This window comes from Toxoplasma gondii, chromosome X, assembly GCF_000006565.2.
Source record: "Toxoplasma gondii ME49 chromosome X, whole genome shotgun sequence".
NCBI classification, from domain to species: Eukaryota; Apicomplexa; class Conoidasida; order Eucoccidiorida; family Sarcocystidae; genus Toxoplasma; species Toxoplasma gondii.
In genome coordinates, this window is record NC_031478.1 from 992,611 (window position 1) to 1,013,579 (window position 20,969).

Genomic DNA, 20,969 nt, shown 5'->3' on the forward strand with positions numbered 1-20,969 from the left:
GAGGTTGTCGCGCGGTACAATGGGTTTCTTCGTGGCTCCCATAACCACTTCTCGCTCAAACGCACACCAACCGCGGCGAAACACCAAATCCGCTTCCATCTTCACAATGATGAAAAGAAATCGAACTGATACTTCCATGGTTTTTCTCAGGGTCACCCCCACAAGCGTGAGTCGATCCTCGAGAGAAACGGATCCCTCGACGAGTCCACTCCCCCGAGACTAGGAATATGGAAGACTGTATCCAGGAGCAGCGCCGAAGCGGTTCAACTCGACCAGATCCAACTGATCTGGGACGCTGCCGTTTTCGGCTACACACCATGAGACTCAATGCCATCTTCCGTGACATGAGTTGTGGTGCTCGAGGGCGGCAGATGGGTCTTCGCAGGCTGAGACCGGCTTGACCGGCGAAGAGCGATTGAAGAGCCCAGCGTCCAAATGCAAGTTATATGGATACTGGACATTGAGAACACGGCGTGCATGCATTGGACGTTCCCATGACTAAGCTGATTTGACAGGATAAATTTGGTGTCCAGCGGTTCACATTTTACGCACTACCAGACACCACATAAGCAGCAGAGGCGGCTTTGGTGATATCAGTCATCCTTCCAATCAGCCAAGTTTGTGTCGGTTACTAGTTCTCGTCAACGATAGTCGGCGAGCTGGGTGGTATCATCACGGAAGGATACGGAAGGAAACGAAGACCGTGACAGCTGGCCGCGTTTCTCACCTCTACTAATGGGCACCACACCATGAATAACGTGGGAGACGCACGCCACACAATGGAACACACACACTAGTAAACAAACCGAAACACGGCAACGCCACAAACGGTGTCCATGAGAAACATGTGAACAAACAGCCGCTAAACCAGGGGAACTGTTTTCTAGTGATCTTCACGACCAACACACTGAAGGAAGCTCGCCCTCAGATGGTAGTGCATGTTAGAGTTGTCTCCACACAAGTTGTTCGGAGAGCTCTTTTATCTGTGGTTTCATCACATGCGAGCGTCTTCCAACAATACCACCATCACACCGCCAACACAACGTATACAGATCAGTCTCATAAACGGTAACGGACATAAAGATGCACTGATATCACAACACGCGTTCATGCAAAAGCGGAGCCGTATACGTGACTTGTTGAATCCCAAACCACGCTAAATAATCTATCAACGTGAAGACTGCTGTCTGTTCCTATTAATGAAGCAACGTGAAAAAAATATTCCTCATGCGTATACGCAGATTTTTGTGCGGTGAGACAGGGCCGACCTATCAGCACAGGTTGGATCGAAGTTTCGGGAGTTTGTGCAGACATGCAATTCCCGTAGGCGCCTACGGAAGTGCGTCGCGCTGGTGAGCACTCGCAGAAGTCTCAGTGTGTTGTCCACCAGAGTCTTCATTTCCACTCCACCAAAACCTCTGTAGTTCTTTTCGTGACACAGAACAGGGGAGTCAGAGCCGCGGCTGTGAGCTCCGTCCTTCTCTCCCCAATCACTCATATGTCCACGACGCAGAGCCACGCTCCCCCCGCATGTCGCTAGGCGGTCCAGCAGTCAGCCACCCAACCGAACGCCCCCTGCAGCCGCAAAGCGGCACCAGAACGGCGCTCCGAGAAGCGAAATGCCGCGCACATATCCCAGCCCACATTTCCACCAAGAAACGCTTACATGGCGGCGGCACGGCTCTTGAGCGGACCGTAGAACTTGGCCTTCTCCTCCGAAGTCTGGAAGCGGCCGTGGCCCCACTTGGCGGAGGTGTCGATGAACTTGAGGTTGACCGGCTCGAGCGCCCGACGTGTCGTGCGCGGGACCAGGGTCTTTCTGAACGTGATCGGGCGCTTCTTGCAGCCGACGATGCAGCCCTTGAGGAGCAAAAAGTCGTTGTTGACCGTGCCGTAGTGCGGGAAGCCGCCCATGGGCGTAATGCGCTTCTCCGTGAGATCCGACTCCGTGGTTGCATTCCGCGGGTCTGCTCCGTTGCCGACGCGGTACACCTTCTTGTTCATCTCCGTGCGGTGGAAGTAACCCTTCTGACCGTGACGCGGCACTTGGAACTGGACACGCGCCGGATGCCACGCTCCGATACACGCGATCTTGCGAAGACCACGATGGGTCTTGCGCGGCAGACGCGTCACACCCCAACGAGACACGACACCCTTCACTCCGTGACCCTTAGTGACACCTGCAGGGAAACAGGGACAGATACCAAGCTCGCCAGGTGAATGAAAATGGCAATAAAACAGGGAGACACTTGGACCCTTCCGTATCAATTCGAAGGACAAAACCTGAAAGGCGAAGCGCCTTTGCGGGGTTGCACACAGGGGGACTTGCGTGCACATATCAGAAAGACAAAGCGAGCAAGCTAAAAACTATGCCCCGACACCCGACATCTCCATCCCCCAAATGGATAGAGAAATGCCTGTTTGTTCGCCGACTGCCCGAGGATCCTGGAGACAACAATCGACATAGCTTACCAATAACGTCGATCATCTCGCCCTCAGTGAAGACGGCCTTGACGGGCACGGCTGTCTCGAACATCTTTGTGCAGAAGTCAACCTGGGGAACCGCAGACGCAGAGCCGAACTATCCGTTGACGCACAGAAATAATACAGACGTGACTGAAAAAGATACACCATCCAAGAAAAAGCACATGGACGACTACCGTCAAGCGCTGCACTTGCGTGCACCCTAAAAGCCCGTACTGAAAAACATGCCCACCTTGAGAATCTGCTCCTGTCAAAACCGACTGTCGCTTACTTTCTCCGCAATGGATCCTCCATTGACCTGGATCTCCATAACGTGGGCCTTCTTGGAGCCTATGGGGGTCTTGGACGGCTGGGTGTGGCAGATGGCACGAATGACCGAGCAGTAGTTCTTCATGCGGGTCAGCTCCGCCTCCATCTTGTTGTTGTCTCCGTAGCGTTTGGCGTATTTGGTGAACGCCTTTCTCTTGCTTTTGTACCAGTTCTTGTAGAAGCGGCGCTTGCACTCATCTGACAAGTGTCCTGCCCAGACAGTGACGAGCGCACGCAGGCCACGCGGCGTCTCGATGTAGCCAACGACACCGACGCAAACCATGGGCGGCGTGTCCACGACAGTCACGGCCTCGACGATCTCCTTCTTGTGGAGCTCTGCAAACAAAACCGCAATTGCGTGGCACGAAAGAAATGCAATGGAAGAGAGTACCAACAACCTAGGCAGTCAGATCTCCATGTGCATGCACTAGAGAGGAAGACGCACATACGTATACTGGGAAGAGCGGCGTTATAACGGGGACGCAGACACAGAAAACGTGAAACGTATCTGTGGTGGCAGGAGTCACACTGGGACACGTGTCTGGTTATCTTCGCCACACAGTCGCTTCCTGAGGGTGTTCATGACGGCGAAGGACACTTGAACAATCGGATAAAAGAGAGGACTCGATAAAGGAAATCGGAAACGTTTCCGGCAAACTCACTTGAGCCGGGTTTGTCGAGCTCGCGGACGACGTGGGTCATGCCAGCCTTATAGCCCATGAAGGCTGTGAGGTGGGGGGGCTTGGACGGGTCATCCTTAGGGAAGGCCTTTACTGCAGCAAGCAGGGAAAAAAGCAAAAACAACGTCACAAACAATGCACCAGATAAACATAAAACACATAAAAAAAAGGCCACCACTTGGAACCCGAACTTTTCGCATAGAAACGCCACGTGGCCTCAACACACACTTGCAAGCTTGCCGCCGATGCGGATCGACGGCGGGGCTGGGTTTGATATGATGGGGTGGAGTTGGCGCTTCTGCAGGAAGATCTTTAAAAGGAAACCAGAAAGGTCAGTGAAAAGCACTGAATAAGACACCGGAACTTGAACAACAAAGGCGAAAAAGAATACCTTCACCCCTCCGTAACCCCTGTGGCAGTCGCCTCCGTTGGAACCCATGCGGTCGCGGTTATCACGCACAGTAGGCACGTGCGGAATCATCGCAAAAAAACGAAGGCGTCAAAACGGAATGGAGACGGACGAATGATTGATCACCCTTAGGTGAGTTTGCTTCAGGAAATCAGGGCCTTTCGGCCACAATTCTCCATGAAAATTTGGAGGAAGTGCCACGTACGAAACCGGCGAACAAAGGCCCCACGCGGGGTACGTGGCGCTTTCGCGTACACACCGGAGCCAGTAGAATTGAAGAAAACAGACAGACCAAGTTACAACAAGAGTTAGGAACTATATACGTTCCCCCTGCGAGGAGAATTGTGGACATCGGTCTCTCCATTCTTCCTCGGGAACGCGACTCTCACCTTTTCCTCTATGACGCTTGCATCGCTTCCTGGGCAGGAAACCCAGGGAGCCGTGGCGAGGGCGCTCAAACTTCCGGTGGGACATCTTTTTTACCCAGAAAAAACCAAGAACTTGAGGTTCTGTAGAGTCCAGCCCCTCCCTCTTTCAGAAGAATGTTCTGAAAAAGTCCGTCGAGGCGGTCGTGCGGAGAGGAAAAATCACGGGATCCACGATCACCCCGCAATTTTCGTTTCGCGGCGTCTGCATGCGCGGTCCCCCCACGTCTGCAGGACCCTACACCGCGACGGGTTATGGCCAAACCCCACTCAGCGTCGGCTCTTATTCGGAACACAAAGTTGACGATAGAACAAGCGTAGGCTAAACACCTGTTTGCCTCAATCGCAGACCCTGATCTTGCAGCTGGAACCCCAAAAAGGCGCTGTTACAACAACACCAACTTGCATCTCGAAAAACGCAGGAGGGACTGGGGAAGTTTGCCGATGCTGGTAGCATTAGGAACGAACGCAACACATGAAGCTGTGTTAAGTGGTGACCAGAAATATCATCCTTTCCCCAAGCAAAAATGCGATTGGGAGAGCGGCCCAACTCACACCTCCCACCTATGGAGTATGTGCTCCCAGGGAGGAAGGACATTAATTTTCCACTTTGATGTAACAGGAGGAGAGGCAGTCGAATTGCCTTCTGTTCGGAGACCAAGGGAAAGAAATTGGTTGACGTAACCCGAACAGGGAGTTTTGCACAGATCCTTTGGAACAAAGACACCGCTGGGAGGCAGGACGAAACCGACGCCTCTGCCGCGTTGCGACCTAATGCAAGATTTCTCGCCTTTTAGGGAAAACACAGGGAAGTGCGGGCAGTCACATGCGTGGAGAGAGAAACGAGTTGATTCTCTTTAATTTTTGGTTCTTTGACACTTGCCAAACGCTTCATCCTAGGAGTGTTGGGAACTGAGGCACAGCCAATCATGCAAGACACTCTCCTTGGCACTTCAAAACAAAAGAGAAAAGCCCCTCAGGGATCTGCTTCCCCCTTTTGTCCCTCTTCCTCTCTTTCTACCTGCCCAGCACCTTTGAAACCGATGGTGTGTCAAGCGACGAATGCCAAATCCCCTATATACAGATAACAGAAACCTGTATTTTACTACCTATGCTTGTCGATACGGGCGAAAGGTGCTTTTTGTCGTTTCCGCATATGTAGAAACGTTTTAACCACACAGAACCCTTACTTGTCCAAAGTTTGCAGAACTTCCGGGAGAACAAGCGGTACACATGTTCCATTTCCTTGGTTCATGCAGTTCTTTCACGAACGAAGACGGGAAATATCGCTTCTGTGAGGGCAGGGGACTTCTGGGGTGCTGCTTTGTATTTCAAAAGTTCGTTATCCTACACCGAACACTTCCTTCTCTGGATCGTCTGCCGCGAAGATACACCCCGGCTTAACGACCGCGTTCACTGACAATTTCCACGCGTTTAAGATACCGTTCGTCGCAACAATGAGGAAAAATCGCAAAAGCATCTCCGCAAATGGTAGTGGTTGCTCTGACTCTCTGTACCTGCCATGGGGCTGACCCAGGATCGATCCACTGCAAGAAAAAACGGAATTCACTTTGCGTTGTGTCTCGGCGAATCGTGAAATTCCTTCTTTTCCCCACACGAGATGCCGACTCTTCGTGTTCTAGCAGCTGTAAATGGCCCACAGAAGACAACCCGCACATCTCTCCATATTATAGATAGATGTCTTTTTGTGTGGACACAGATATGGGCGGCGATACTTCCTGGACAGTTCACTCGAAATGTTGAGTCAGCAGCAGGGAGAAATTGTTGCCTTTGCTGAATAGTGGGCATTCCGCATTAAATAACTATCCGAGACATATTGTTTGCTTAGCCGCAAACATCCTTCTTCTCGATGGTTTGCGATGTTTGATTTTTTGCCGGGCAGACGTCTCCGGTTTTGTTTTTCCTCCGTATTCGCTATGCTGTGACTCGGTAGGTAGCAGTCCCACCTTTCACCGTTCCCCACAACAGTTCCGGGATTTAACGAGGAAATAGTGCATTGTGAATCGGGTAAAGATACCTATTTCTGTTGGCCGTAAAGTCTTCGAGGACAGATGATTGAACGCTGCTGTTCCCTTTTTTCCGTATGTGCCTCACTCTCCACCAAGACCAGGTGCTCGCTCCGACCGACAACTTGGAAAGAACGCAGAGATAGGCGAGCTTGGAAAGTTGAATGAGAATAACAATCCTTGCTGTTTGGAAGGAGAGACAAGCTCTCCAAATCTGCTCTTGAATCGAGTGGAGGGAAGGTTGCAAAGCCATGCGCTGTTCCACCGGTATCTCCGGGTTCCAAATATCCTAAAGCCACACGAGGAAAGAGCAGGTGACTTTGCGTCTTTAAACCCTTCTTTATCATGGAGCTTGCAGAGAAAGGAAACACCCGATTCGCTAACAAAGCCCTTCAAAATTTGGATGGGTAGTCGAACGCGTAGGTTAGACTTCGGAGAAAAAAGTCGGTTTTAGAAACCGAGGAAGCTGTTTCAAAATCCGTTTAGAGCGGCACTAGCTTCAGCTGTCATCCTAAATGTACCGCATGGCCCCTGCGAATTTTAGGTCTTCCATGGACTCTATATTTCAAGAGAGTTGACTTATCCTCCGTGCAATTGTTGGGAGAAAAAAGAGGAAAAACTGTTAAAACACTTCGCGCTGAACGCTCGGATCCACACACACGGGTCTCAACTGTCTCGTCTCCCTGTCTCTCTGCGAGCACCTATAAAGGCTGGAAAGTGCAGTGCCAAGAAACGACAGGTTTTTCTAGACAATCAAGGCGTATTTTGCCTTCGTTGCTAAGCCAAAGAAAAAACCTGGACGCTATTTCTCCTCCTCGTAGGTCTCTCGCTTTGGCCCTTGGTGGTGAGCAAGTCGGCAGCCACACACCAGCGCTGAGATGTGGAGACACCGTTGGCCTTCCTGCACAATTTTGAGGAATCTCGACCAGTTGAGAAGAAAGAATTTTTCAGCATCTCACCCGCTCAATTTCGAATTTCTCACCTTGAGAAAGATGCGAGAAATCCTCCAGTTTTGTATCAGTTCCTTCGCTCGGTCTGACCACACGTACCTTGTTGCCACACAGCTGGAGCACTGTCAAAGAGACTGAGGAAAGAAGAAAGCCTCTGTTTGTGTCTTCAGTTTTGTTCTTTGCGAACTCTGCGTACATCTTGTGAAATATCTCGTCCTCCCCTCTTCGGATTTCTCTGATTTTCCCCTTCTTCCCCGTCTCTCTGCCGTGTCTCATGTGCTCGCTTGGTCGCCAGGATGGCCGCCGCATCCGACGCCGACGGTGTCGGAGGTAGCGACTCTTCAGGGATTCGAGGTCACTCTCGCCAGGCTGCTTTCGCTTCTCCGTCTCCACAGGAAAGAAGAGCTGCAGACAGCAGTGTTATGAGGCGCTTCTATCGTTCACTACCTGCGGAGCAAAGCGACGCATGCCTCTTTTCTCAGCAGACAGCAGTGCCGAGCGCATCCCCAGCCCGAGGCCCCACCCAGGCGGACGCCTCGGGTGTACATACATCTCAGCAACCGCGAAGCTCGTATGTTGCGTCGTGTGGAAACTGGAGCGACTTGGACTTTTCTTCGGTCGTCTGGACTCGCCCGCAGCTCGCGTCTCCTCGGATGTCCACTCTCGGTGGGAATGCGTCACATCCGTCGTCTTCTTCTCCTTTTCCCTCTCCGCTTCGCGGTTTCTGCAGCTGTCTGAAGCGCATTCGAAGACGCGTCTTCTTCTGCACCTTGAAGACCCACTCAGAGTGCGCCTGGCCGTCGCGACGCCTGAATGTGTGGCTGTCCCGTCTCGGCGACCGCGTCGCCTTTTACATCGTTGAACACCCTGACTTCTTCCTCAAGCGCGCCGGGGTTTGCGGAGTTCTTCTTTTTCTCCTCACTCTTGTGTCTGCAGGAATCTCGTTCGGAGTGCCGTACCTCGACCCCAACGAGACGCTCCGCGTAGACCTGGAAAAAGCTGGTTGCGCGTCCGCGACAACACCATCTTCGCTGTCGGTGTTCTTTGAGGGGAACACCACCGCGCTTCCAGGCCACGTTGGGCGACTCGGCGGTGTCGATCGGTTGCTGTCGGAGACAGGTTCTCGTCAAGATGCTGCTGACCAATCCGCGCCTCACTCGGTCCTTCCCGAAGCACTCCACACACAAAACGCTCTTGTAACAGAGACTGCGTTACCCCTGTCAGACGCCTCATCTAGTCTCTCAGGCTCTGGAACGACTCTCGCGCCTCTCTCCCCTGCCGCTTCCCTGCGTCCTTCTTCTGCTTCTTCTTCTCACGACTCTGGCGGTCATGCGAACCTCCTTGCTGCATTCTTTTCTCCGTCTTCGTCTCTTGGCGCGTTGCAGCTCTTTCCTCCATGGGCGTCTTCAGACAATACAGGAACAGCTGAACCGGATGTTCGACTTGTCAACACAACCACCCCGCTTCCTTCCTCCGCTGTCACCTCCTCTCTTCCCTCTGTCTTTCCAGCTCAGGGTGTCTCTCCTGCCGCCTCTGGTGGCGTAGACAGGGAAGCCCAAGCTAGCGCTCTGAGCGTAGACGCCGCAGAGCCTGGCTGCTGCGGAGACATAAGGACACCGGCTAGCTGCAGAGACACTGGCGGACCAGCTAGCGGAGACTCGTGGGGACGTCGTGTCTTGGAGTGGCTAGCAGAGGCGCTGCAGGTCCGGTATGTCGCAGGCGCCTCTCTTTTTCTCCCGCAGACAGGGGAGGCTCGACAGAAAGGCGAGAAGATGAAACAACTGTTTGGAGAGGACCGACGCTTGACGACTCTGCTTTATGTGAATGAAGAGGCAATGCACAGACGCCGAGAGGAGAGAGCTGAGATCGGGGGGAGACTCGAGAAAGCGAGAGACGAAGAGGATGCTGGAACCCGCGAGGACGTGAGGCAGGGGACTTCTCTCCCGGTTTCCAGAAGGACGAGAAAGGTTGTTGTCGAGACAGGGAAAGCCACTGATGTCGCTAGTCGCAGAGAGAGGAGACGTGATAGTGAATCTGCCTCATGGTCTCTCGTCGGCGAGTCTCAGAATGCGATGAGTGGATCGGGCCAGCGTGGCAGGGGCACAGAAGGAGCAGTGAACGCGTCTCTACCAGAGGTGGCCCCCGACGTGTCTTCTGTGGCTTATCCGCTTTCTCCTCCGAACACGGAGACACCTGTCGACATATCTGACTCGCGGACACTAGCCGGAGCTGGGGAGGAGGCGGGGAGCAACGACGACACAGCAGCGAGAGCTACGCCCTCTTTCCCAACGCCACCGCGGAGGCAGCAGGCCCTCGCTGTACATACACAAGAGGCAAGAAGGCGGCGTTTGTCGGGCGAACCTGTTGTCTTCTCTTTTGAGTCAGGAGAGGACGGAGAAGCATTTTCAAGTGGGGCTGACCTTCGTGCTCCGCCTGCTAGCAATTCTTCCCTGTCCTCGGGAAAGGAGCTCTTCAACCAACTCCACCATTCTGCGTCTCCGTCATTTCCTCCTTCTTCTTCCTCTGCTTCTTCTCCGTGTTCTCTTTCGTCTGCGTCTGTTTCTGAGTTGGCGCCTAGACCTGTGCCGACTGAGGGCCTTTTGTCTCGCGAGGTTTTGCGGGAGATCTGGGCTTCCCAGAAAGCTTTTCAAGACGAGGTGAAGGCCCGAAACAAGACCTGGCGCGACCTCTGCGCCTCCACGCCGACTGCCACCACTGCCGCCGGTCCGCATTCTCTTTTTAGCCACAGAAAATGCATCCGAGAAAGGGATAACGACCAGATGCAAAAGAGAGGAACAAACGACGTAAAACTCCACTAAACGCATGGATAGATGCCCGTATATCGCGACATACACGACTCGACATATGTATATGCACATACACACATATATACATTTGTGTGCATATTTGCGTACACAAGAACACAGGCATGGTAGCGGCGGAAGGAGAGAGGCGAGGGAGGCAGATCTTGGAGAGGCGACAGAGGCATGGGGTGGCGAGATAAGCTGATAGTGCACTCAGAGAATATTGGAGAGAAGATCACAACCATTATTGGAAGAGAGTGACAAGCCTTCCAAAAGTGGCAGCGGAAGGCGAAGACTTTTGAGAGTTGAACGTTTCATGTTTCAGACGAACGAAACTCTTGCGGTATCTGCAAAGCCGGGGAGAGGTCACACGATAAGCGACGCACAAGGGGACGAGCTCGACCGCGCAGAAGGGCGAATCCAATATTGTGTTCTGGCGCGGAAACGCTCTCCTGGTTCCGCCACCTCATGGCAAATCGGGTGGTGAGGATAATAACGGTCAACATACGCTCCGCACGTACTCCCAGAGCATGCCTAAAAAGCAGAGGGCCCCGGTGTACATACACTGCAGTGCCGAGCCGATTCGGGGCTTATGCTTCCACCAACTGTGAATGTTTTCCTACGCATCGCAGGCTCTCCGTGCGTCGCCGTCGGACTCTTTGGTATTTACGAAGTCGCCGCCGGGGTGCCTCTGGACTCGGTCGAAGCGTTTGAAGATGCATTCGATGGTCAGTCGTTCTAAACAGCTTTCAAATCCCTGCAAGTGCTGTCTCACTGTTGCACTCACCTTTCGCGTAGAGTCGGGCGGCTCCTCAGCCTGCTCTCTAATCTCCACAGAAAAGCAAGAAACCAACAGTCTTCAAAAAAGAGGAGACGAAATTCTGGACTATGTACACATTGCAGATGCACACCTATACAAGCTCGCCCGCCAACACATAACTTCACTTACTTATTTTGGTACATGCATGCATGTAATGGTATCTTTGTACATATATATATATATATATATATATGCATTCATATATATACACACATATATGTACATATATATATATATATATACGTATGTCCATGTATATGTACGTGCCTGTACACATGTATGTATGTGTGTATTTTGTGTATTTCGCGATGCGGAAAAGGTGATCTTGTCTCGTGTCTAACTGCGTGGCACATCTCGTCATTGCTTTCGTGTATTTGTAACTTAGGTGCCCAGACAGGGAACGTGACGTTGATGCATTATGCGGCAGCGTATGTCCCCTCGTCCTTCTACACACCGGTGAGCCTGGTCTACGATTCTCCTCTGCTCAAGAGGAATCGCAAGGAGGCAGTCAAGGACGGAAGACCCCCCGTGTCAAACGGAGACACCAGACGAGAAAACGAAGGAGATACCTCGGAGAAAACGAGAACCCAAGAGGGGACCGAGACACCCCACACCGACAGAGGAGGTGACACGAAGGGCCTGGCTGTAGACAGACGGATGGCGAGTGCGCAAGGAGACAGGAAGCGGACAGTAGAGGCACCGGCCAACGTTCATGCGCGCCAGAGAGATGGTGGAAGTCATAGGAAAGTCAGGACTCCTTTCGACTTTCGTTTGGCATCAGCCGATGCGCTTTTGTTCGTCTACGAACTCGACAGCTCCCGAGGCGACGCCGCCGACTTTGACGCTTGGGAATCTGCGGCATCCAGCTGGGCCGTCAGTGTGCGGAAGACGCGGGAAGAACGCAGGCGAGAGAAACAAACTGTGGGTCTGTTCCAGAAAGCAAAGCAGCGCGAAGAGAGTGGATCCGAAGCGGAGGCGGATCCCACAGATCTGCGAGAAGCCTCCCAGAGACGGACGGCGAGGAACGGGCGAAGCAGTGATTCGAACGGAGACACTGGGCTTATCTCACTTCTATCTCAATTCATGCCGTCACTTGCGTCATCCACTTCTTTTGCCTCTACTTCTTCGTTTGAGGGTGGGTCGTCTTCTTCCCGCTTTACCGCGGGTGAGTCTGGCGTTCCGTGGTCGGTGCACGCCTTCAATTCTCAAGTGGCTTCTCGCGAGAGTGTCTTTACAGTGGCGCGGGAGACGCCTTTGTTGTTGTACACGTTTGGGCTCGTGTCTCTGTTTCTGCTTCTCGTGTTTGGTCTTCTGGGACGACTTTCGCTTCGGGTCTGTCTGTGGCTAACTCTCGGCGCGCATGTGGTGACTCTGTTTTCCGTCGCGGGCGGCTTCTGTCTCGCCCACCTGCTCTGGCGCTTGCCTGTCACGCCGCTCGCGCCTCTCGTGCTGCACCTGCTGCTGGGCTTCGTCTCGCAGTTCTCTCTCTCGACGCTTCTGCAGCTGCGGCGCGCCCGCGAGCGGGAGACGAAGAAACGTGACGCAAGCGACCAACACTCGCTCGCCCATCAGAAACTTCAGAGATCTCAGAGGTTTCAGCGGCCTCTGCAGCGCCAGGTCTTTGAGTCTCGTGGCTTCTGCGTGTCTCCGAGACACCACGAAGAAGAGCTAGTGAGTGACTGGATGCCTGACCAAGGGAAGTTCCACGGCACCGAAGAGTTTTTGGGAGAATCTGCGAGGGATGTTGTGCGGTTTGAAACAGCTGGAGACGAATCGCCCCACCCCTGCGCTTCGCCCCTCTTTCCAACCTCGCGGAATCCCGGGTGTACTTACGCCGGAGTCGAGGGACCCCGGGCGTCGCTGGTGGCGCGGATGTCGCTGCCGCTGCAGCTTCCGTCAGCGGCGTTTCCGACCAGTTTTCCTGCGTTTGTTCGGAACGAGGCACGGCGTCGTTCGTGTCCTTCTGGCGCTCGCGAGGACGGGTGCGTCCAAGAGACTGGCAGGCTCGAACGGGGGTCAGGGACTTCGCACTTTCGAATACATGCACTGCATGCGACCAGCAGAACGCCTTGGCAGCAGCTGGTGCTGCGCAGCGACAGCAGACTCCGCATGTTGCGACGAGTCATCGCGGCCTCGTTCTCTGGACTTCTCCTCACCTCTCTCACGTGCGTCGCCGCGCTCCTCCTCACTTCGACGATCGACTTGCCTGCTGTCGCCTTCTTCTCGCAGGCAGCCGCCTCCGCCGTCGTCGCGCTGTTCTTCTTCCATATCTTCTTCTTCTGTCCCCTTCTCGTGCGACTCGAACAGCCCTCGCTAGCTGTGGGCACTCCCGAGTCTTTCTCAGGTGTACGGACACTCCCGCCGGCTGTGCCCAGACCGCTGGACGCTCGCGAGGGAAGTGGGGAGGGACGAGGCCGAGGCGTTGAAAAAGGCGAGGCTCGCGAGGGCGCCTGGGGGCGAGACGCGGAAGATGGAGAAGAAGGGCGACGAGCCCGTGGAGACAGACAGGCGATGCCGAGTGCAGCGACCGCAGCAGAGGCAGAGGAGAGAGAACAGTCATGCTGTTTGTCGATTGGGCGGTCGACACAGATTACAGGTGAAAGTGCAGACACGGCGCATTTCGTTGCTGGGACAGTGCGGCATGCGAGGGGAGGTAGGAGTGAGTGTGGTTTGGACTCCCATGCCGTTGGCGACAGCGACAAAAGTGTTGGAGACAGACAGGACACGCTGTTTCGTGAACCGTGCTGCAGCGACGGCCCAAGAGAATCCATCTGTCCCATCGATGCAGACCTGTCTCCTCTTGGACCCGAAGGAATGCCCCCGCCCCAGCCTGAAGGTGTCTCTATCGCTTTCAAGAGTCGCCCTCTGCATGTCGACACCACCCTTGTGTTTTCTACGAGTTCCGCGTCTCGCCGAGAGGCGGCGTTCCACGCAAGCGGATTTGATTATTTCCACGAAAATCCAAATTCGGTCTCCTCTCCGCGTCCGGCCTCCTACCGGCTTTGTGGATGCGGTGGACGAGGCAGGGAGCTCGGGAAGCCCGGGGGACACCCGGAGACACCTTTGAGCTCCAGAGACGCCGCCTCCGACTGCGTCTCCGCCGGGGTCGCGCCTCCACCGGCCTTTGTGAGCGGGACGGTCGTGGCGCGGCCTTTCCCAGAAGGCGCGAGGACGTGGGACGAGAGCACCGGCAAGGGCAGAGACGAAGAGTATCGCCGAGAAAGTCGGCCAGGGGAGGGCAGCGCTCGGGAGATTGAGCGGGAAGCCATGCTGCACGCGCGACAGGCACAGATCGTTGTGGGCGCAGGAGGAGAAGAAGAAGTGTTGAGCGAAGACTCTGATGATTTTTTTGCGCTCGCAAGGGATGATGAGGAGGCGGACCTGGGCTGCTCGCAGCCACACTTTTTCACAGATCCAGACGGACACGCGACCAGGGAAAGAAAAATTCAAAACAGACGAGACATGCTGTTTTCAGGAAGTGGGCGTGTTTCTCACGAGGCCTCTCCGGCTCACATGATAGAAGAAGAAAACACACAAGAATCACGTGGTTTTCAGAGAACGTGCTTAACTCCTAGAGGCTCTAATGGCGGCAAAGAGGAGGAAAGAAGCGAGTACCGAACTCCGCGAAGCGACGGCACCACGAGTGGAGAGCTCCTGGTGTATGTACACTCGAGGAGAGAAGATGAAGGGAGATATCGGGAGGGTGAGAGAACCGGACGCTCCAGAGCGAGAGACGTCGGCAGACCAGAAGACCTGTTTGCAGACTCGATACACGAACCAAGAGAAGAGACAAGTTCGTGTAACGCGGAACATCGAAATGTGCCCGGGGGTCGTTATCTAGAAGCCAGCGCCACGCCAGAGGGGGATCAAGCGGAGGAACCGCGGCGAAAGAAACCAAGACGGAAAGCGAACAAAGGATTTCGCGTGTGGGACTTCTTCACAAGAAGAAGAAATCGGTAAGAGTTGCCCCCAAATTCCAAAGCGTGAAGTGGTTGTGTGTACGTGACGCCCAGCACACACGAACCATCAGAAATACCCAAGAAGGGAGATACACGCATGCATATCTGTTCATCCGTACTGCGTGTCTAATGCGTCCATTGCGTGTGACGACATACAGTTACAAAAGCGTACCTCCATCTGTTCGTGTGCATCTATGCTTCACCTTTTCCAACAAGCGTCCACATGATTCGTATACACCCCAGTATGGGTGGGGACTGCATGTGATCCCTGAAGCGTGGTGACTCGACTCACGCACTTGGAGCATTCCGTCCTCCGACGACTGAGGCAACAACTGTTTCTTCTCTGCTCAGTCGCGTCGTGTTGGCCGCGTTCTTCTTATTGACGGTGACAAGCGGTCTGCTGTCTAGGCAGCTGGGCACGTCCTTTGACCTCCTGACCTACCTGAGTCGTGACTCACCCCTTCTGTCCTTCTTCAATGCCGTCGTGTTCTTCTGGCCATCGGGACTCCCTTCGAAGCTTTACCTTTACCTGCCCGGCGAAGACGAGGTGCAATACCACGACGTCAGACAGCGACGGAAAATCATCAGTTTCTTGGAAGAGCTCGAGACTCTACACGAAGTGCAGGTCAGGACTTTGTGCCGGATTCGCAGTTCAGCCGGAGGACACAGGACGCAGGGGCGGTGCCAAGAAAAGGGCATTCCCATGCGGACTCCAGTGCACATACACAAGCAACCACGCATCATACATATACAGAAACGCGGAGGTATACACACATACAGATTTATCCATATTCTTGAATACCTGTGCATGCGGGTTATACAGGTGGAGACGTGCATGACTGGTCTTTTTTCCCGAGTGCGTACCTCAGAGTATATATCTACATATGTGCATATGTATATGTGTATATATATATATATATATATATATATATATACTGTGTACCCGTAAGAATATGTGTATGTGTACTCGCGTACTGTTGTGTACGCGCATGTTTTTAGACGTGGAGAGAAGTGAAAATCCACCTCCAGGGTCATGTGCCCCTGCCGGCGCATTTGCGTCTGTGGAAAAGTCGTTTCCATGCTTGGCTTCCCTCGTTTTCCTTCGTCCACGGCAGGGTCCGATTCTTTCGTGGATTACCGACTTGGAGGCGCACGTGAATGGGACGAGTTCTGCAACTGCGCCTGGTAAGCCACGTTTCCATGAAACGAGAAAGCAAACGATCTCCCGGTTTGGTGATCTTCCGCGCGTCCAAAGGCGCATGGCCACACGCCATAGTAGCCAGGTCAGGTGTCGTCGCACGACAGTTGCCTAATAGAAAGGGGCGGCGGCTCTTCGGTCTGCCCAGGCTCGTTCATGCTCATCAAACACCAAAAAGAAGATGTTGTGTTCCCTGGCTTCGTTCACATTCCCACAAGTATGTATATGTATATTTGTATATATATATATATATCTTTTTCGTCTACAGCGCGGGAGCGTACACACCCATGTATAGACACTATGTCTGTATACATCCTAGCTGCCTACATGCATGTGTGTATATTATATCTGCATACACCGCAACTACCTATGTATGGCTACGTGTACATCATGAATATGGATCCACTGACTGTGTGATTTTGCTTGTCTGTGGAAAAGAAGGATACTAATTCGGTGCATCCAGAAATTGAAGTCTCTCTATGGCGGCTGTTCGAGTACACTACAATGTGCAACTAAGAAAAACAAGTGTCGAGTCCGTCTTGTTTGGACTCGTACAAGCGTTTGTTTTCTGATTTTCCCCTGCCTCACCTCGCACGCTCCTTCCCGGTCCTCCTGGTTCGTGTGTTCAGGCCATGTGCCTCCGATGATCACTCCCGAGTGTCCATACATCCCGCCAGATTCCACACAGCCTGAGCCGTTTCCTTTTGATGCTGCGAGATTCACTTCACGCGTCCGCGAGTGGACGAAAGATGGAGACGATACTCTCTGCACCATCAGTTCGCTTCGTCAGAACGATACAAGCAAGACAGCCGGCGAGAAGGCGCCGTGGCTCCAGAACGTCATCCCGCCGCGGTACGATTCGGCCTATATTCGAGTAAGACCCAGAGGGTGGCGGCACGTTCTGTCGGACGGAGAGAGAAGGTGGGTAGGTGAAAGGGGTTTTGGCATCGCCAGCTGCACAAGCGTGGACGAGAGGACGCTGCGCGTGCGAGACCCGACGACTCGAATGAGGAAGCGTGAGAGGGGGGGAGAGGAGAAGTAGCCCACATTGGGATAACAAAACCGGTGGCGTACTTCAGTGGCGGAAATGAAGAAGAAAAGACAGGGATAAAACGCGGAGGTGGGCATGAAGGGGAAGCAGCAAGGAAGAGACACAGAAGCAGGAGGAGCAACAACGCTGAAGCATAGAGGCGGAAAGGAGGAGGAAGAAGAGAGATTTCAAGAGACAAAAACATGCACAAGAGATTCGGTCGGCTGCTTCTTTTTGTATGTCTCAGTTTTCACAGAATGACAGCCGCATCGAGGCGAGTCGAGTCCTGCTCATGGGACTTTACCGACCAGACGATCCTCGCGCAAATGTCGAGACGAAAAGAAAGTTGGAGACTTTGACGAAAGAGAAACTCGGAATCGAGGGCGCCTTTGTGCACGCCGATTGGTTTGAAGAAGCCGAACGGTGAGGCCAAAAAGAAACCAGAAAAGGCCAGGAAACGCAAGCGAAAGACACAAGAGGAGAGCAGAGAAAAGAGGAGAGCAGAGAAAGCCGTCTCCGAAACGGAAGAGAGAATGAGAAAAACCATAGGAAAACCCGTGGTTGCGGAACAAACGCCACGGAGAAGGTGACGGGTGCGTACTTCTGCAAGGAGTTCGAAGAGGGTTCCTGAGCATGAAGAGCCTCTTACTCGTGTGTGTACATTTCTTCCTCATGCGAGTGCTATGACGTTCCTGTGGGCTTTTCTTTGTTTCAGTTGACTCTTTCTTCCAAAAGTGACAAGTTCTTTTTCGGGAATGGCAGCGCACAGCGTCGCAGTGGAGTTCGTTTGGATTGTAGTGGCGTTGACTCCCTGTATCACATAGAACACATACAGTGACCATACATGTATAAAGGCGTGCTGATACAACTGCATATATGTTACGATTCGTATACATATACATGGTCTGCTACGTATAACTGTGAGCTGATACACATGCACATGTAAGATGATTCGTATGTGGGTATGTGTATGTCTATATATATGTATATGTGTCTTAATATGTGCATTGAGTGATATGTATATTATGCCCGCTTGTTGCTTCGCGTGTGCATATATGTGAGCAGAATAGCCGGCGTGTCTGCTTTTTTGTACGCAGCGATGAGCGAATCTACAGTATGGTAGTCAAGCAGGTACTTATCGTCACATGCGGTCTCGGCGTCTTCATTGCCTTTCTTCTGTCTCCCATTGGAGGCCTGCTGGTTGCTGGGCTCCTGTTGACGATATCCCTTATCGTGGCAAGCTGCCTGGTCGTCTTCGGCGCCTCGATCGATGTTATTTCTCTGCTCGTGAGTGCATAGCTTTGCGGTTGCAAAAACAGAACAGCGGAGAGTTTGGGGAGTCGAAATAAAAGAGAGCAGGGCGCAGTGAGAAGCCACAGATAGATAGTTGGGAACTGTGATGCAGGAAAGGAGCACATGTAGAACGGAGTGCGCACGCCAGCGCGCCGGGCCTTGGTGTCTAACAATATATATATATATATATATATATATATATATATATATATTTAGGGTTGAGTGGCGGCGGAGGGAAAAGCGGCAAACGAAGCAACCAAACAAACCGATTTCTTCCGCGACCGCTGCGCGGGCAGGGCCCCCGTTTTTTGCGGTGGTATCTGTTTCCGTTCAGTCCTTTGCTCCTATGTGTGTCATCTCGGTTTGCGTGGCGTCTCGGGTGGGATGCACGTACGCCGCAGGCTCTTTTCATGTGCGTCACCTTCACGGTCGAGTACGGCACCCACATTATCTACCTTTTTCTGCACACTGGTGACAAGCACCATCGCGTCGACTCGCGGGTCTCGTCGCTTGCCTGGGACGGGGAACACTGGCGAAGACAATCGAGGTTACCATCCTCCAAAAACACGACCGCTAGCCGCCGAGCTGCGATCCGTGTCTGGAAGTGTGCGCGCAAGGGCCTTCCCAGCATCGCATTGTCAGCCACCGCCAGCTTCCTTGGTGAGAAGACGAAAATATTAGGTGTGGACACGAAGCAGTTAGTAGGCATCAAGATTATCACAAACACTGGGGTGACAACCAGTATTCTAGATTCATGTTTTACATAAAACTTTTTGTCTCTACGGTTTTTCCAAGTGCACGTTCGCACAGATAGCTGTGTATCGGATTGTCACTCAAGCACGGGCGCACTAGAGGTCTTTGTTCACAAAATATATATGTATAGGCATTTAGATAAGTATAGAAAAAATGAATGCGTATATACGTATGTGAGGAGAGGACGCGTTGTGTAACGTTTCTCGTAGTGTGTCCTATCCCGAAGCCCATTCGCATGGTGCGGTAACAGTCTCATTAGAGAGGGAAACTGAAGTTCTTAACGATCTGATGGACACAACAAAGTTCCGGATTACCATAAACGGGTAACTCAACTTCGTGAATCGCGTTCTCTTTACCTACACTGGCTGTGCTTATCTGCGTGGTTTCTGTCCTGTTTTGTGCAGGAGTGTTTCTCTTAACATTCGCCCACAGCTTTGCGTTCCGAGCCTTCTGTCTGCTGACCGGCCTCGTTCTTTTCTTATCGGCAACGATTGCAGCTGTCGTTGCTCCTGTGTTGCTCTATTACCTCGAGCCTTTCTTGCCGTCCGTCTCGCGACAAGGATGACAAGCAAGCGTTGGGGCTGTCCACTAAGGCATACAGTGTCTGTGCTAAACGCTCAAAGATTACTGGACGTGTCAGCTGAACATCTATTTGTTGAGACATATATGTTTTCTGGATCAAGATATTGGCATCGATGTTTGTGTGCTGTATTGAGATGGACGTTCCACCTCTTCTTCGCTCGGCGGATCTTCTAAAGTGGAACAAAGTTAGCGTTATGCGCTTTGTGAATTTTTTCTTATGAACAGAGTTTTTTGTTGTTCTCACGTGCAAATATGTGCACTTGTACAGATGCGGACAAGCTCACCGTTGGACACCGTATGTCATTTGCGCTTGCACGAGTCAGTGACACAAGTGTCAATAGCTTGTGTTCGAGCGGGAATCGCACCACTGGTAGTGAAAATAGACCGTGGCGAAAGTTATCGTTGTTAATACGAATACACAAATCTGTTTATAGACCACAGTTGCCCGTGATGGTTAAGCGCTGGCTCTCGAAAAAGCCGTATGTAGCCACGCCCAAGACAAAGCGGTTGCTGTCGAGGTCAGACTCAGCAAAGACTGCTGGGATCCGAGATGTTCGCACTTGCGGCTTTCCCACTCCAGTTATGAAAAACACACAACAAAATTCTTTTTGGCTGCGATATACCACCACGCCACCCGACCGTTTTCGACAGCTAACATTGGTTGGGTTCCAGTTTCCTACTGTTCAAATTCGCTAAAACCGGCTGGGATGCTTAGCTGGGAAGTCAGCGTGCAACATACACAATCATGTATCCACGTAGATGAAAAACGTCGATATATTTAGTCATTTTACGGTTTGGATCTCCTTGACTCCTTGGCTGTTTTTTGCTTGCTAGACGCCTACAAGTGCAATGGCTGGTGCTATCCTTATGGAACAACGAAGTCCGTGGTAACCTCGAAATACGTTCACTGTGCTAACTTGACTAGAATCCCTAAGGAATGCACGTTTGAGCAAACAAGTGAAATAACTGTACACGTACAGATCATGCGAGATGCCTAACAGTGTTTGCCAACGCAATTTCTGCGTTGTTATTGAGTTTGTTATTGTTGGGGAGAAGCCGGCGACAGAACGTTTCAGCAGGCGTACCTTGTCTTTGCAAGAGAGGAACAGGAACAGGCTCTTTCGGTTGCAAGGATGCCTCGCGACAAACGCCGATAAGCGTCAAGCGTCTATTCCGTTCTTTAGCGTCAACGTCCTTTACAAGTTCAGCTTAGTGACTGTGGACTAACTCAGAAAACGTATAACGG

At 52.6% G+C, this 20,969-nt stretch overlaps 2 protein-coding genes across 2 annotated transcripts; one reads left to right on the forward strand and one right to left on the reverse strand.

Moving 5' to 3' along the window:
- Nucleotides 1-396: 396 nt before the first annotated feature.
- Nucleotides 397-5,236, reverse strand: RPL3 (ribosomal protein RPL3). The gene is made up of 5 exons (XM_002366338.2): nucleotides 4,272-5,236; nucleotides 3,456-3,566; nucleotides 2,756-3,129; nucleotides 2,473-2,554; nucleotides 397-2,180 (listed from the first exon to the last, which is right to left on the reverse strand). Exons 1-5 carry the CDS (start codon nucleotides 4,354-4,356, stop codon nucleotides 1,663-1,665), a joined length of 1,170 nt encoding a protein of 389 aa, XP_002366379.1. The 5' UTR covers nucleotides 4,357-5,236; the 3' UTR covers nucleotides 397-1,662.
- Nucleotides 5,237-7,580: 2,344 nt separating this feature from the next.
- TGME49_227350 (hypothetical protein) lies at nucleotides 7,581-19,810 on the forward strand (the record flags this gene model as incomplete). The annotated part of the gene is made up of 10 exons (XM_018780170.1): nucleotides 7,581-10,008; nucleotides 10,721-10,816; nucleotides 11,294-14,864; nucleotides 15,219-15,492; nucleotides 15,983-16,052; nucleotides 16,695-16,939; nucleotides 17,343-17,518; nucleotides 18,193-18,382; nucleotides 18,790-19,048; nucleotides 19,546-19,810. The coding sequence occupies 10 exons, from the start codon at nucleotides 7,581-7,583 to the stop codon at nucleotides 19,704-19,706; spliced, it is 7,470 nt and encodes a 2,489-aa protein (XP_018636065.1). The 3' UTR covers nucleotides 19,707-19,810.
- Between the last annotated feature and the right edge of the window lie 1,159 nt (nucleotides 19,811-20,969).

Excerpts from the sequence above, each read along its gene's own strand:
- RPL3 (XM_002366338.2), bottom strand. The coding sequence starts at position 4,356 with ATGTCCCACCGGAAGTTTGAGCGCCCTCGCCACGGCTCCCTGGGTTTC. Across the intron at positions 3,567-4,271 it reads CAAGCGTCATAGAGGAAAAG|TAAAGGCCTTCCCTAAGGAT; the intron begins GTGAGAGTCGCG and ends TGCTTGCTGCAG. Across the intron at positions 3,130-3,455 it reads GCTCGACAAACCCGGCTCAA|AGCTCCACAAGAAGGAGATC; the intron begins GTGAGTTTGCCG and ends TTTTGTTTGCAG.